Below are 16,215 nucleotides of genomic sequence, written 5' to 3'. Positions count from 1 at the left end.
AGAATAAAAACAATGGAAGTTCCATGACAACAGGGACTTTGTTTTATTGCTGACTCCCCAGAACCTGGAAGGGTACCTGCACATAGTAGCACTCATTAAATATTTACTGAATGAATCTCATTTTAATCTTAGAATTCATATTATCTCCAAAGGCGAGGATAAAAGATAATTTTTTTTACATACAATACAGAATCTATAAAATACTTCAAAATATCCTTTGAGAACTCATCCGAATAATATATATTTTGAATCAGATCAATAAATACTTGAGTACCTTTTGTGGCATGAGTTAAATTTCAGTTTTACAAAATACAGTCATGGCCCTGGTCAGTGGCTCAGTGGACAGAGTGTTGGCCCAGCATATGGACATCCCGGGTTCAATTCCCGGTCAGGCCACACAGGAGAAGCAACCATTTGCTTCTCACCCCCTCCCTCTCTTCTTCTCGCCTTCTTTCTCTCCCATAGCCAGTGGCTTGATTGGTTCGAGCACTCCCTTGGATGCTGAGTATAGCTCAGCTGGTCTGAGTGCTTCAGCCTCAGGAGCTAAAAAAAATAGCTTGGTACTTGAGCACTGGCCCAGACAGGGTTGCCAGGTGTATCCTGGTTGGGGTGTTTGTGGAAGTCTGCCTCACTATCTTCCCTCCTCTCAGAAAAAAAAAAGAAAAAGAAAAAAGAAAGGGACAAAATGCAGTCATAATTATGCTAATGCATTATAGGTCTAAAATATAAAATTATCAGATTATTAGTATAAATATAAAAAAAAACAAATATAAAACAAAAAATTGTTCATCTTACAAAAGAAAAATAATATGAAAATTTCTTTGGCCAAACAAGAATTTTATAAATCATTTACAGAATACATCACTTCTGACAATTATAATTTTAACACACACACACAAATCAGGTAACATACCTTGCTTAATTTTGCCCCCAAACTGGTCTTCCAAAAGCCCACTGACCACTAATTTATAGATCATGGCTTGAGCTCGTTCCAGATCAGCTAATCCCAATGCTCTCTTTATGGGTGACCGCATGACTGCTCGCTTCACCATGTGCCGCATCAAGAACTGCAGGGCTGCCCGCATCTCCACATCTTCGTGAACAACTGGAGAGCTTGCACAGTCTGAGTTGTGGCCATTTTCAGCCAGCACTTTTGGTATCAGCAACAGCTCAGCGTATTTACTACAGCCAAGAAGAGCACTAAGTGATTTCATAGCACCGAGGTAGAGATAGGACAGCTGGACTGCTCTGATTTCTGACTGGGGTATATCATGATTTTTGGACATGTGTTCATGGTTTTTTCTCTTTCCTTCTGTTATTTGGTGTTGGGATTCCACTCCTGGCAGGGTTGGATCTAAAGAAAATGAAGCTATTTCATTTTCTGATTTGGAGCTTGTGGTACCCTGACTTTTGACATCGTCAGATGATAGGCCTGTTCGCATATCTAAAACAGATTCACTCTCAGTTTTCTGCTCAATGTCCCCTTTCTCCTCAGACTCATGTCGGTGTTTCTTTTCATGTCGTTTGGTGCTCTGTTTGGCCATGTCTTCGTGAATGCCAGTCAGATACGTGAGGTCCAGCAGCACAGAAGCCGTAAGGCCCCGGAATCGCGCCACGTCAAAAGGCAGTGGTTCACAGGGTTCCAGATTATACAATGGAGTATCACTAGGCGACCAAAAAGTTGGGAAGCTTTAATAAAGATCAGAATGACACAGGAAGAAGTGAGGGATAGACAGGAGGAAGGTACAGAAAATAATGTAGACAAAATAAGATGCATCATGTACACAGTACAGAGAACAATTTACACAAGCTAGAGAAGTAAATTAGAGAGAAAATGAGTCTATTATGAGAAAATGGGAAGATATGTTAAATGCAAAAGCAATGAGATATGCATGTGCTTTCAAATAAGAATATTCACTATAACATAATGTAAGCCAAGAATTAGCAAAATTTCTGTAAGCCAAATAGTAAATACAGGGTGGGCAAAAGTAGGCTTACAGTTGTGAGTTCGTAAAACAGAATTTATTCTTGCATTACAGTATATATTTTCCTATACGAACTATAAACCTACTTTTGCCCATTCTGTATTTTAGACTTTGTGAGCCACATGGTCTCTATCGCAACCTTTCAATCCTGCCACCATAATGGAAAAGCAGCCAATGATACACCTAAATTAAAGGCTGAGCTATGTAACTATAAAAACAGGACATGGGCCAGATGTTCTCTGGCAATCCCTGATGTAAGCTATTTGGAAAATTTGTATAATAAATCTTTCTTATTAGTGGGTAATGGCCATTTATTAATAGGTTATTTAAATTAAATAGGTTTATTTCAGAGAAGACTTTCATTAATAAAATTACTTTGTAACCTTCAATAAATACTTCTAATTTATAGTTGAAGCAAAAATATGATCACATATTTCCTGATATTTGGCAAGAATTTCCTGGAGTATAAAAATGTTATATGAAATGTAACTGAAAGCTTTAGCAAATATAAAAAGTTTGGTGTTATACATTTGTTATATTAACCTAAATTTTGGTTCTAACTTAATCTTCCAAATCTTATTGTTCGTCTTTTTTTTCTTATTTTTAAATTTTATTTTGCTATATTTTATACATATTAATAAGACTTCATAAATCCTTTCTGAAACAAGGCAAAGAATAAAATAAAAGGTAGATACTTTTATGTAACACTGTAAAATTCTCACTAGTTTCTTAGATTGGTGGAGTGGAGGTAGGTAGAGTCCATTAACTTCTGAAACTGTATAAAGGTTGTGTGTGTATTTTTCAACTTAGAGGGTCTATAGCTACTATTAGATTCTAAACAGTATTTCCTCCAAAAAATACTTAAGAACTTAGACACTATCCCATGTCACTTTAAATGATAAAGGAATCACTTTAGATAGTATAATAAAGTCATATAATATCATCAATAAATTCCTATTTTCAAATGATATAATTATGAAGTCATTAAATAAGTGTGTCCTATTGATGGAGATACATTTCTTTTTACACATATGAAGATTCTATTTCACATAAATCCTATCTGATTACAAAACATATCTAAGTGCTTTTAAGTACATACACAGCTTGTGTCAAATAATATAATTTTTCTATTTGTCTAAAATGTTGCACATAAAGAGGAGACAGAAATTTTGCTTTAAAAAAATCAAGAATAGGCCCTGGCCGTTTGGCTCAGTGGTAGAGCGTCGGCCTGGCGTGCAGGAGTCCCGGGTTCGATTCCCGGCCAGGGCACACAGGAGAAGCGCCCATCTGCTTCTCCACCCCTCCCCCTCTCCTTCCTCTCTCTCTCTTCCCCTCCCGCAGCGAGGCTCCATTGGAGCAAAGATGGCCCGGGCGCTGGGGATGGCTCCTTGGCCTCTGCCCCAGGCGCTAGAGTGGCTCTGGTCGCAACAGAGTGACGCCCCGGAGGGGCAGAGCATCGCCCCCTGGTGGGCAGAGTGTCGCACCCTGGTGGGCGTGCCGGGTGGATCCCGGTGGGGCGCATGCGGGAGTTTATCTGACTGTCTCTCCCCGTTTCCAGCTTCAAAAAAATAAAAAAAAATAAAAAATAAGAAACAAGAATATACTTAAAATTGCATATAATTCAAAACCTGATTTTAGTCACTCAAATGTTTCTGTCATACATTCAAAGCCCTCCTACACAAAATGTAATTGATGGATCTGCTGCCTGGCTTTTTTATATCCCAGTTAAGTAATGGACATGATCAAAAAGCAGAAAGCCAAATGACAAATAGAAAGAAGGACCCCAGTGAAACTTAATCTAGTGAGCTTACCATTTCTTCCACAAAACAAAACAAAACCTATAAGATTTACAAACCACTAGTATTCCAAGGAATACAAATTTGGGAAATATTCCCTTATGAAATCACAGTACTCATACCTAACTGTATGAATAAAGTATTTAAAAATTTAACTGGCAGCTTGCCTAAAATACATAATTTGCCTCACTGTCCATAGGCAATGGCCCATGTCACCATTAAATACTTGTTTGCTACAAGTGTAACTCAACAGATCATACCTGATAGTAATTTCTGCTTCATCCCATTGGACCTTGGCAGACGTGCTGCCCTCTTTGACCACTCCCAGCAGCGTGGCATGGCGCCCAGTTTGCTTGTGAACACACCGACCTCCAACTCTAAGGCCAGCATCAACTCCTCCTATCACTGCCAGCACAGGCCACACCTCTATGCAAAGGGTCCTCAGCTGCGGCTCTGAGAGGTCAGCAAGGCCATGTCTGTTATGTTTACCTTTCTCTTCCTCTTTGCTCTCCTTCTCCTCTCTCATTTCATTTTCCTCTCGGCTTTGAACCGAGCGGCTTTTCTTTAGCTTCTGACCTGACTCTTTAATACATATCTTAATTTTGTGCAGCCTTTCCATCATTTTTTTGTTAATGCAGTAAGTCCAACGGTCTGTTCGGTGAAGGATCCGAAGAAGCTGAATAGTGGCCTCCGCCAGCACTGCTGCTACCGGACTGCAAACGGGGTCTCCCGGGAGCAAGTCACGGGGTGTGCCACGCATCTGCATATCACAGATCTTCACCTGTAAAAGAGAATCGTAAATGCATAATATTCATAGTTCTCCTAAATTATTAGTCACCATAAATTCTGGCACATGTAATCCTGTGTCGAACTAGAGTTTGGTCTGCTAATACACGGTATTATACCACTGGCACCAATAAGGAGTGAGCAAATATTCTAGATCTAATAGTAGCAGTATAATCCTCTGAAATAGCTGCCCACTTAAACTTCGGCCTGGCGTGCAGGAGTCCCGGGTTCGATTCCCGGCCAGGGCACACAGGAGAAGCGCCCATCTGCTTCTCCACCCCTCCCCCTCTCCTTCCTCTGTCTCTCTTCCCCTCCCGCAGCGAGGCTCCATTGGAGCAAAGATGGCCCGGGCGCTGGGGATGGCTCCTTGGCCTCTGCCCCCAATAGCTCTGTATCAGAGCTATTGGGGCCTCACAGAAAATGGGTTTAGACCAAGCTATATGTGACTCACTCAATTTAAGCAATAAAGAAATAAATTAATAATAATAATAATAAGCCTTGAGGACCTATTCTCTCTTATCCTTGAGACTCCAGAATAACACTGAGTCCTGGGACCATCTTATACTGTTCAAGGGGCAAAAAGATAAAATCATAAATCTAGATAATTGGGGTAGTCCAAGTCTGGACACACATTTCAATTAAGACAAATAGAGGTTAAAAGAAGATCAAGACTTGGGTTCAACTCTGCACAATACTGGAAAATTATTTAATCTTGCTAAATCTCAGCTTTTACATCTGAAAAATGGCATGAATAATCTAGTAGGTTATTTTAATAGTAATTGTAGGTTATTGTAAAGATTAAATGAAAATATGCACATAAATGCTTATTAATACAGGAACAGACACCCATAAATGTTCAAAAAATATAAATGGTTAGCCTGAAATCATAACTTTTGAAAATTTAAAAATATATTTAAAAGCATAGAATAAAAAGTAACTTTTATGATTTGAATTTACCAAGCCCAGTACTCCCATTATAGAAATATGAGACAGAGTGAAAACTTTCTACTAAAGAACTAGAAATTCTAAAGATCAGACTTAGGCTACAAAACATCCTCAAATGAAAGGATGGGGTAGAAAACAAATCCACCCAGCAGCACAAAGAGACCACACGGAAGTTTGTCTCTGCCTGGGTTTTAGATGAGGAGAAAAAATAGGCTATAGTGGGAGGGTATCTCTGTCATACAGTCCTCCGAAAGATTTAGGGATTGAGTTTACACCAACTACAAGATCTGAGAATTTCCTCAGCTGAATATATGAAGGGCAGCTTCTCGATCACAACTGGAATTTGCATTATTCAGTTAATGATATCTGATTATACTTAAGATTATTTCTATATTTCTCTCATATTCATAATTGCCAATGAGCCAGATTATCTCTAATATAATTCTTATAATTGCACATACACTTGAAAGTTGACTCACTCTATTCACATTGCCAGAATGTCAAATATTGCCTTAATAAAAAGTAAAGTAATCTAAAGTAAAGTAAAATAATTCTAAAAGTAATCTAACATTCTTCTAGAAGAGTAAATTACCTGAACAAATCCTTTTTTTCTTTTATTCTTTTTTAGTTTTTTTTCCCTTTAATTTTGTTGAGCAGGTACTCTTAATGGCAGAAATAATTTATATTTATAAGCTCTCTAATGCTATTAAATAGTAATAAAAAATGACACGTATCTTTTATGCTTTAGACCCAAGGTTTCATTACCTTTTCCCCTGGGTTGCTACTATAGAACATTACGCATGGGTACAACTCTGCTGCATCCACATCTTCAAAAGCTAATTTGGGTTCCTATAGTGTGGCAGAAATAATGAAAAGAAAAGGAAAAAAAAAGTTTTACAAATTGCTACTATCCAATCACATTAAGATGCAAAGCTTCTAGGATACAGAACAAAGTTACTATAGCCAAATCTCAATCAGCATTGTTATCCAAAGAAATTCCACATATAATAAATGATCATAATTTGTTCATCTGTTTCAACAATCTTACTGGGATTTTATTATCTTTCTGTTGTTGATTTGGTGCTGATAAATTCTATAAGAACCAAAAAGTATTAGAGAAAAAGCAGAGAAGAATGGATAATCTATAAATTGAATAACTAGCACTTGAATAACTGAGTTCAGTATAAATAAAAGCAAGAAAACATGCAAAGCTTGTGAATGAGTTTCAGTACCTCTCCATTTTTCCCAAAGGAAATAGTCCTGGCTTCCATGTCTAACACACAGGTAATGAAATCTCCTTGAGTGAAGCTGGACAATGTCAGAGTCTGTTCTCCATTGTGATAGAGGTTACCACTGTAGGCCCTATAGAGCCACATATCTGAGGTAGTTCTGTGGTTAAAGTCATGTACTGGCCAACGAGAAACTCCAACACACGTGCCTTCATTACCTCTGTTTTCCTTCACAATGTAAAACTAAAATAAAAAATGGTAATGTTCAATAATACCCAAAAAACCTGTTTATATACTATTAACTGTATAAACTAATACTGTAGAGTATGTTTATATAAATAATATTTACCCACTTATGGGAACTTAAGTTTATTTTTAGCTCAAGTAAAAATAACATATGAATGAAATAAGTATCATTTTGTAAAGATTTTTCAACAAATTTAATTTTTACCTTATAGAACACTTAGTACTTATTTTATTTAAAACATTTTTTCAATTAAAGTTGACATTCTATTAAATATTAATATTTTACATTAATTTCAGGCTTACCGCATAGTGGTTGGACATTTATATAACCTACAAGGAGATCCCCCCCAATAAGTCTAGTACCATACATAATTAATACAATATTCCCTATGCTTGAGTATTTATTTTAAATAAGCAATTTTAGCTTATATCTGAATTATGAAACTGAGAAAGTATGTCTAGTCCAGAAAATTATTAATGGGACGCCTCAATTCTTTACAGACAAATTTCTAACTACTATATTGTGTCTACTTCTGTACAGAAAAGATTTAATATAGCAGGCCTAAGACTGCTATCTTTAAAAAGGCATGTTTTTGCCCTGGCTGGATAGCTCAGTTGGTTTGAGCACTGTCCTGAAGCACAAAGGTTGCCAGTTTGATCCCTGGTCAGGGTAAATATGAGAAAAGATCAATGTTCCTGTCTCTCTTTCCTCTCCTCTCTCTAAAATCAATAAAGTAAACATTAAAAGCCAGGCTTTTAATGCTGGCCCTTGCCTAGTATTTGTGAATTCAATTGGTAAACAGTTTCCAAAATTTACAAAATTTTCTCTAAGTAACAAAGGTAACTCACCAGGCCCAGAATCTTTGAACAAACAATGTGGTTTATGCTGAACATTTGCTTTCCTTGTGAGAGGCTGGAATTTTGGTACATACCAGGCAGAGTATACCTTCATGACTAGCCCCCAGCAGAAATCTTAGCTGCTAAGTCTCTAATGGGAATCCCTAAAACATTACGCACATGCATTTTGTGGCTGTGGAAAGAATGTGCTCCATGTGACCTCTCATGAAAGGGAGAAAAGACAAGGAAGCTTGCACATGGATTCCTCCAAACTCTATCTCTTTTCCCCTTTATTTTCCAGCTACATGTCCTTATTGGGGTGCTATAATACATTTTAGTTATAACTATATATTAAGTCCTATCTTTTTTTAAAATATTTTATTTATTCATTTTAGAGAGAGCAGAGAAAGAGAAAGAATGGGGGGAAGAGTGGGAAGCAATAATTCATAGTAGTTGCTTCTCATATGTGCCTTGACCAGGCAAGCCTGGCATTTTAAACCAGCAACCTCAGCATTCCAGGTTAACGTTCTATCCACTGCACCACCACAAGTCAGGTGAATCATTGAAATAAGTCTTTCTAATAAATCTTTGAATATAGGGGTGATCTTGGGGACCCCCAACACAGTGATGGCAACCATGAAATTCACTACAACTCCAATTCATTAAAATATAATTACAACGCTACTTGGGGAAAAGAGAGAAGTGAGGAAAGACAATACTCTGGTAACTTATGGCTACAGAGTTACAAATGCTATGAAACAGCAGATGAGTAGCTATCTGTTGTGAGAGGTAAATTTACCAGTGGAATTCAAAAATAATAGATCTATCTCAAAAAAAGGTGCACTTAAGCTGGCAACTCATTAGACTCGAAGGCTATTTGCTGGAGCCCCTGTATGCTTTTGGTCTTGCTAGCTCAAGTGAGAAAGAAAAAGAAGACAGTAGAAAATTTGTTGTTCTCTCCTCTAGGCAGAAAAAGGGCCCAAACATGCTCACAAGTGGACTTTTGATGGGCCAAAGAAGAAACATTAGCTTGCAGTTGCTCCTTCCTCCAGATGACAGGGCAAGAGTTCAAAAATCCCAAAAGGTAAGTTTTGGGCAGACCAAATACTGTATATATGAGAAGTGCATGCTGCTCTTTCCTCCAAAAGAGAGGGAAAGCGGTATTAATACAGTTTGAGGGGGCAAGAGCAAAGCTTAAAAAGACTAGAGAAAGAAAAAGAGAAAAGCCACTTCAGTTATTTTATTTAGCTTAGATACTACACTGCTGCTGCAGTGCCTTTTGTCCCATCAAGTAACCCTGTAAAGGCTAAATATACTGCTCGGGGTTTGAATAAATTTGAGATCTGAGGGAGAAAAAGTAAATTTTAAAAATAGCTTCGCTTTATGGCTAATGCATCTGGATATGTGATAAAAACAAATGTAAAACATTATATGCTTGTAACTTCATAAATGCTAAGAGATTGTCTTGATCAGTGAAAACTGCAAGGAAAAAACATGTAAGTGGGACACAACTTCCTTGGTTTTTGCCACCAGTGTGTAGATTGGAATTTAAACTCTTTGAGTACTACAAACAAAACAAGACTCCATAACATCATTTTTTTTGCTATGGTTTTTGCCTATTGGAGCCTCTGGAAAAAGGGAGACCAAATAAAAGAATGGCAATCTCCAGGTGGAGACATACAAATATACGTTTAGAATTGTAAAAAGAAGTTTTTCATTGCCAATGAATTTTTGTCAGATCAGATGTCTGACCCTTTAGAGCAGGGGTCCCCAAACTTTTTACACAGGGGGCCAGTTCACTGTCCCTCAGACCATTGGAGGGCCGAACTATAAAAAAAACTATGAACAAATCCCTATGCACACTGCACATATCTTATTTTAAAGTAAAAAAACAAAACGGGAACAAATACAATATTTAAAATAAAGAACAAGTAAATTTAAATCAACAAACTGACCAGTATTTCAATGGGAACTATGCTCCTCTCACTGACCACCAATGAAAGATGTGCTCCTTCTGGAAGTGCGGCGGGGGCCGGATAAATGGCCTCAGGGGGGCGCATGTGGCCCGCGGGCCGTAGTTTGGGGACCCCTGCTTTAGAGGCTTATGATTTTCCAGCCTGAAATGCCTATTTTTGAGTGGGTAAATTTGGACACTCAGACTGACAAGGCTTAAAAAGGATTAGGAAAGCCTTGTCTGTCACTTGGACTTAAAACACAGCTGTCTGATCCAACAACTAGGCTTTCCTGCTGCCAAGAAAGCTGCTAGCTTTTTAGAATCCTGAATACACAGATTCTAATTGCCTGGACCTCACTCTAAGTTAAAACCTGAGACTGACTGCTATGGGCTGTTTAAACCTAACATGAACCGTGCTCAAGAAAGGTACCAACCCCATGAACAAAACCCAAACTCTAGGACTGTTGCAGTTTTAGGACTTCTTTGTGGTGTTATAAACTGAAAATATCATGGATTCTGGCTGGACTGTCTGGGTCTCTTGTAAATGCCCCTGGAATAGGGCCTGTTCTTAGACTTCTTACATAAAACAAATTACCTTCTAACCTGTGATTCCTACTGAAAGCTGAAAGTTGGAAGAGGGCACAGCATGACAGTATGACCCCATGACCACTCTTCACAAACTGGACTCTAGACCTTTTCTTGGGGATGTCCCACTGCTACTGACTTATTATGGTAAGCCTTTTGGTTTAGTTGCAGTCTGCAACAGGAGAATGATAGCTTGTCTCTCTGTATGTCTCGTCTTTCTTCTGATATACATGCCTTAGCAGATGAAGCTCTCCCCAGAAAGAGACTGAACCTTTCTAGGCTGCTCACAGGATTCATGATTATGATCAAAGGAAATAAAATTATTTTGGTAAACCTATTTTGAAGAATACTTTTTTTTTTTTTTTTACAGAGATAGAGAGAGAGAGAGAGTCAGATAGACAGGGACAGACAGACAGGAACGAAGAGATGAGAGGCATCAATCATTAGTTTTTCATTGCACATTGCAACACCTGAGTTGTTCACTGATTGCTTTCTCATATGTGCCTTGACCGTGGGCCTTCAGGAGACCGAGTAACCCCTTGCTCGAGCCAGCGACCTTGGGCTCAAGCTGGTGAGCTTTTGCTCAAACCAGATGAGCCCGCACTCAAGCTGGCGACCTCGGGGTCTTGAACCTGGGTCTCCCGCATCCCAGTCCGATGCTCTATCCACTGCGCCACTGCCTGGTCAGGCTTGAAGAATACATTTTTAAAATTGGAATTTTTGAACAATTTCTAACCTTTCTGGTTAAGTTATATAAAAATGTTTTTGTGTGAAAATTCTTGTATCCCTTTTGCACCCAACCCACCTGGACAAAAAGTCTAGATGAAGATAAAAATGATTGAAAAAATCTGAAGTTAGGCCCTGGCCAGCTGGCTCAGCAGTAAAGCGACGGCCCAAAGTGTGAAAGTCCGAGGTTTGATTCCCGGTCAGGGCACACAGGAGAAATAGCCATCTGCTTCTCAACCCCTTTTGCTCCTTCTCTTTATCTCTCTCTTTTCTTCCTGCAGCCATGGCTCAAATGGTTCAAGCAAACTGGCCCCAGGTGCTGAGGATGGCTCCATGGCCTTGCCTCAGGCGCTGAAATAGTTCAGTTGCGGAGCAATGGAGCAGCTCCAGATGAGCAGAGAATCACCCTATAAGGGGCTTGCCGGGTGGATCCCAGTCGGGGCACATGTGGGAATCTGTCTCTCTGCCTCCCTGCCTCACTTAATAATAATAATAAAAAAGTGTGAAGTTATAATTACTAAATGGAACACACTGATTTTAGAATAAGAGAAAAAAAACAAACCCAGGACCCGAGAAAATACAAAGGAATGGGAAGGGTATTACTGATCTTTGTTTTTCAGAACTGTACCTCCTCCTAGGAGAAAAAATATCTACATTGTCTTGAAGCTTGTTGTGAGCACTTTAAATTCAAACTGACTGTTGAGCCTCTCACCACACACCTGACAGACTACAAAAAACAGAGGGTGTGCCTGGCCTGTGGTGGCACAGTGGATAAACCTTCAGCCTGGAATGCCAAGGTTGCTGGTTCAAAACCCTGGGCTTCCCTGATCAAGGCACATGCAGCAAGCAAGCAATGAACAACTAACATGAAGCAACTATGAGTTGTTACTTCCCATTCCATGTTCCCCTTTCTCTACTGTCTCTGTAAAATCAATAAACTATTTTAAAAAAACAACAAAAAACAGAGGTGTACTTTCCCCAGAACACCTCCAGATATCACTCACACTCTTGAGACAGATAAATCACTGTCACAGACAAGCAAAACTGTTTAACTGACTGCCTTTAGGCAGTCCCTCTGAAATCACGGACTCAATTACTCAGACTGCAACAGCAACAGAGTGTAGAAGGTCATGTCAGGCACTACTAACTTGTTCTGGCCAATTACTGTACATCCTGATGAGAGGGTTACTAACAATTATAAATTCTTTGTTTCCAGGGATACTATGTATGCCCTCTGGGAATGTACGCCCTTTTTTTTTTTTTTTTTTTTACAGAGACAGATTGAGAGCTAGAGAGAGGGATAGACAGGGACAGACAGGAACGGGGAGATGAGAAGCATCAATCATTAGTTTTTCATTGCGCATTGCGACACCTTAGTTGTTCATTGACTGCTTTCTCATATGTGCCTTGACCGCGGGCCTTCAGCAGACCGAGTAACCCCTTGCTCAAGCCAGTGACCTTGGGTCCAAGCTGGTGAGCTTTGCTCAAACCAGATGAACCCACTGGCGACCTCGGGGTCTTGAACCTGGGTCCTCTGCATCCCAGTCCAACGCTCTATCCACTGCACCACCGCCTGGTCAGACGGGAGTGTACTTCTTGTATATGCACTCAGGACACTACCTGAGCCATGACTGGCCAGAGTTGTGCTGGGCTAAATTGATGCCTAACCCAGTTTTAGAAAGTTAGTACAGGCCCTGGCCGGTTGGCTCAGTGGTAAAGCATCGGCCTGGCGTGCAGGAGTCCCAGGTTTGATTCCCGGCCAGGGCACACAGGAGAAGCGCCCATCTGCTTCTCCACCCCTCCCCCTCTCCTTCCTCTCTGTCTCTCTCTTCCCCTCCCGCAGCCAAGGCTCCACTGAGCAAAGTTGGCCCAGGCGCTGAGGATGGCTCTGTGGCCTCTGCCTCAGGCACTAGAATGGCTCTGATTGCGGCAGAGTGATGCCCCAGATGGGCAGAGCATCGCCCCCTGGTGGGCATGCCGGGTGGATCCCGGTCAGGAGCATGCGGGAGTCTGTCTGACTGCCTCCCCATTTCCAACTTCGGAAAAATACAAAAAAATAAAATAAAATAAAAAAGAAAGAAAGTAAAAAAACTCAAGGACAAAGTAACGTGATTTCTTAATATAGACATTTATGGTTAATAAGATTCATTTTAACTGGCTAAGTCTAGGACCCCTAAAAGGTATAACTGAAGGCATAAAAGGTCTCACTCTGCTGCATAAAGCCCTCCTGATGATAATAATTTTACTGTAAAGACACGGTGGCCAAGAGTCAAGGGGGTGGACTGTCCACAAAAGGAGTTAACATAATAGAGAGAGCTATGCTTAGAAAGGTCTGCTTGCGTTGTTGGCCCTTGGTTGGCATCTGGGAACTAGACTGGTAAACAGTTCCCTACACTGATAAAAAACTTCCCTAAGCTGATAAGCATGGTGCATTGTGCCTAGACTGTTTATACAACAATAAATTTTATGATAAACACCTGTTTTCCTTCTGGGGACCTAAAATTGTAGTATATACCAGGCAGAGGATACGTGACCATCACCTAATAAAAATCTTGGGCACTAAGTCTCTAATGGGCTTTCCCAAGCAGAAACATCACACACGCTACTATACTTTCACTATGGGTATGCAATGGGAGGGATTATTGTAATTCTTTAGTCATTTGTTTAAAAATTTTTTGAAATAATTTTTGAATTACAGAAGAGTTATAAATATAATAGAGTTCCTGTATATCCTTCATTCAGTTTCCTTTCCTATTAATATCTTACATAATGATAGAATATTTACACACAATGATTTTCAAAAAGTAATTCCATACATTTTTTCAAAAGAACCTGCAGAAAGGACTGAAAGACAAAGTGCTAAAAATTACTTGGAATTCTACGCACCTTCCACTGATAGCACCCAGAAGTTACTCCCGTTGAAGCTAATCCATATCCTTTTCCTCCACTGCCATGAGTTAGAATCTGTCCATTCTCTACTAGGCAACACTGAGCCTTCTCAGGGTCAAAGGATACTTCTTGTATAGGGAGGTTCTCATCTTCTTCCTCCAACTCTCCCTGCTTCTATCAGAAAGGAAGCTGGTCAGTATTTTGAAGTAACCAGGATCTTAGTTAATATACATTCAAAATTGCTTGGTTTGAGTTCACAAACATTAATTAAGTATCTACTACATACCAGTTCCTGTGCAAGAAATGGAAACACAATGATAGGTACAGCATGATCTCTGCCCATAAAGAGCTTACAGTACAATTAGGGGTCAAGGAAACACGTAACATCAATACTGTAGTGAGAGAATAATAGAAGTCTCATAACAGGTATAGCAGCAACATAAACAGTTAGGCATCTTACCATGCTTGGAAAGGATAAGGTAAGCATTCAAAAAAGAATGACTTCTGAGCAGAGTCCTGAATGATGATAAGGCATTTAGCAGCTGGTCAAAGGAGAGAAAGGAATGTAGGGCAATGTGTACATGTGTCAAGGCATGAAGATGTAAGAAAATTCAGTGAAGTAAAGTAATTGCAAGCAATGTGGAAGGTCTGGGGGATGAAATTGTTAGAAAAGGAGCATAGAAAAAGAAAATTCTAAAAGGTCTTGAATGCCACTTTAAGTTTAAATTTTACTCTAACGACAACAGGGAGTGCCTACACAGCATGATTTATAAAGATTACAGATCAGACCTGTGTTTTATAAACATTATTTTACCTGGAGTATACAGGATGAATGCAGAAAGACCAAATCAGGAAATTACTGCAAGAGTTTAGGTAAGTAATACTGAGGATTTGAAATCATTCACTCATTCAATGAGTATTTATTGAGCATCTGCTATGTGCTAGGCACTACCAGGGCCCACATATTCAGCAGTATATTAAATAGATAAGGTCTCAGCTCTTACAGAACTTATATTTTAGAAGGAGGCATAAAATATATAAAGAAGAAAATATCGGGTAATAGTGCTATGCTGAAATTAGAACAGGTGATGTAACAAAGAATGTGTGAGAACTACCAGTAGGTTGAGGATCAGGAAAGGACTCTCTGATGAAATGATAACTGAGATAAGAATAATAAAAGTTGACCTCTAAGAAACACCTTTGAGGGGAGTAGTAGGTAGAGAATAGCAGGTGCAAAGCCCAAAGGAAAAACCAAGCTTAGTATGTCCCAGAAACAGGAAGAAGGCAAGTTGTTCAGAGTGTAGTGAGCAGAGGGAGAGAACAAGGAGTTTAGATTTTTATCCCAAGAATGATGAAACCACTGTAGGGTTTTAAGCAGGGGATCAACATGCTCTGCTTTACAATTTTAAAAGATCACTCTGGATGTCCTGTAAATGAACTATAAGGAGTTAATAATGTAACCAGAAAGACCAGTTAAGAGGCTATTGCACAGATCAGGACAGAGATAACAGGGCATTGGAATAAAGTGATGGCCGAGGTATAAGGATGTGGGCAAATTCAAGGTAAATTTTACAGATGAGTCAATGGGACTTGGAGATTGTATGAATGAAGAAAATGGGAGATGGGGATAGAAAGAGAGGAATCAAAGATAACTTCTAGGTTTTTGGTGGAGTTACTAAGTAGGAAAATGGAAAAGCCTTATGAAGAAACCTGTGCTAGAACTAAGGATACTACTAAGTACAAGATGTCTCTTAGGCTATCATTCACGTGGTAAGGCAGGTAACACTTAAGTCTGGAATTCAGGAAAAATATCAAAACTGGAATTAAAGCTCTGTCTGGGTAACTCAGTTGGTTAAAGCACTGTCCCAAAGCATAGAGGTTGCCAGATTGGTCCCCGGTCAGGGCACATACAGAAACAGATTGATATTCCTGTCTCTCTTTAGCTCTCTCCCTTCCTCTCTCTAAATTCACTAAAATAAATATTAAAACCGGAATTAAAAATTTGGGAATCAATGGGATATGGGCTTACTACCCCATTGGGTTTGGTTGGGTACAGGAAAAAGAATGGGAATAATAACTGAGAAAATAGGGGTCTTGGGACTAAGCCTTGAGATATTCCAACACTTAAACAGAAGAGGAAGAATCAATAAAAGAGAATGAGAAGAAAAGGTCACTGTATTGAGACAGAAGGAAAACCAGAAAAAATGTGACACCATGAAAACCAAGAGATGAATTAG

At 39.3% G+C, this 16,215-nt stretch overlaps 1 protein-coding gene across 9 annotated transcripts in view; it reads right to left on the bottom strand.

Annotated features, from left to right (window-relative positions):
- HERC1 (HECT and RLD domain containing E3 ubiquitin protein ligase family member 1) overlaps positions 1-16,215 on the bottom strand; it is a 235,788-nt gene that overhangs the window by 77,313 nt on the left and 142,260 nt on the right. For 7 of the 9 annotated variants that reach the window (XM_066274158.1, XM_066274165.1, XM_066274161.1 and 4 more), the window contains exons 34-38: positions 13,976-14,152; positions 6,745-6,984; positions 6,278-6,361; positions 4,042-4,562; positions 914-1,689 (exon numbers count right to left, since the gene is read on the bottom strand). In XM_066274158.1, the coding sequence (XP_066130255.1) occupies positions 914-1,689; positions 4,042-4,562; positions 6,278-6,361; positions 6,745-6,984; positions 13,976-14,152 (1,798 nt within the window). The remainder of the gene's footprint in view (positions 1-913; positions 1,690-4,041; positions 4,563-6,277; positions 6,362-6,744; positions 6,985-13,975; positions 14,153-16,215) is intronic. The other 2 variants (XM_066274163.1, XM_066274160.1) reach the window with 2 other exon arrangements.

The sequence above is a fragment of the Saccopteryx bilineata genome, chromosome 4 (genome assembly GCF_036850765.1).
Source record: "Saccopteryx bilineata isolate mSacBil1 chromosome 4, mSacBil1_pri_phased_curated, whole genome shotgun sequence".
Lineage (NCBI taxonomy): Eukaryota > Metazoa > Chordata > Mammalia > Chiroptera > Emballonuridae > Saccopteryx > Saccopteryx bilineata.
Note: the sequence above shows the minus strand (reverse complement) of the source record. Positions and strands in the feature narration are given on the sequence as shown.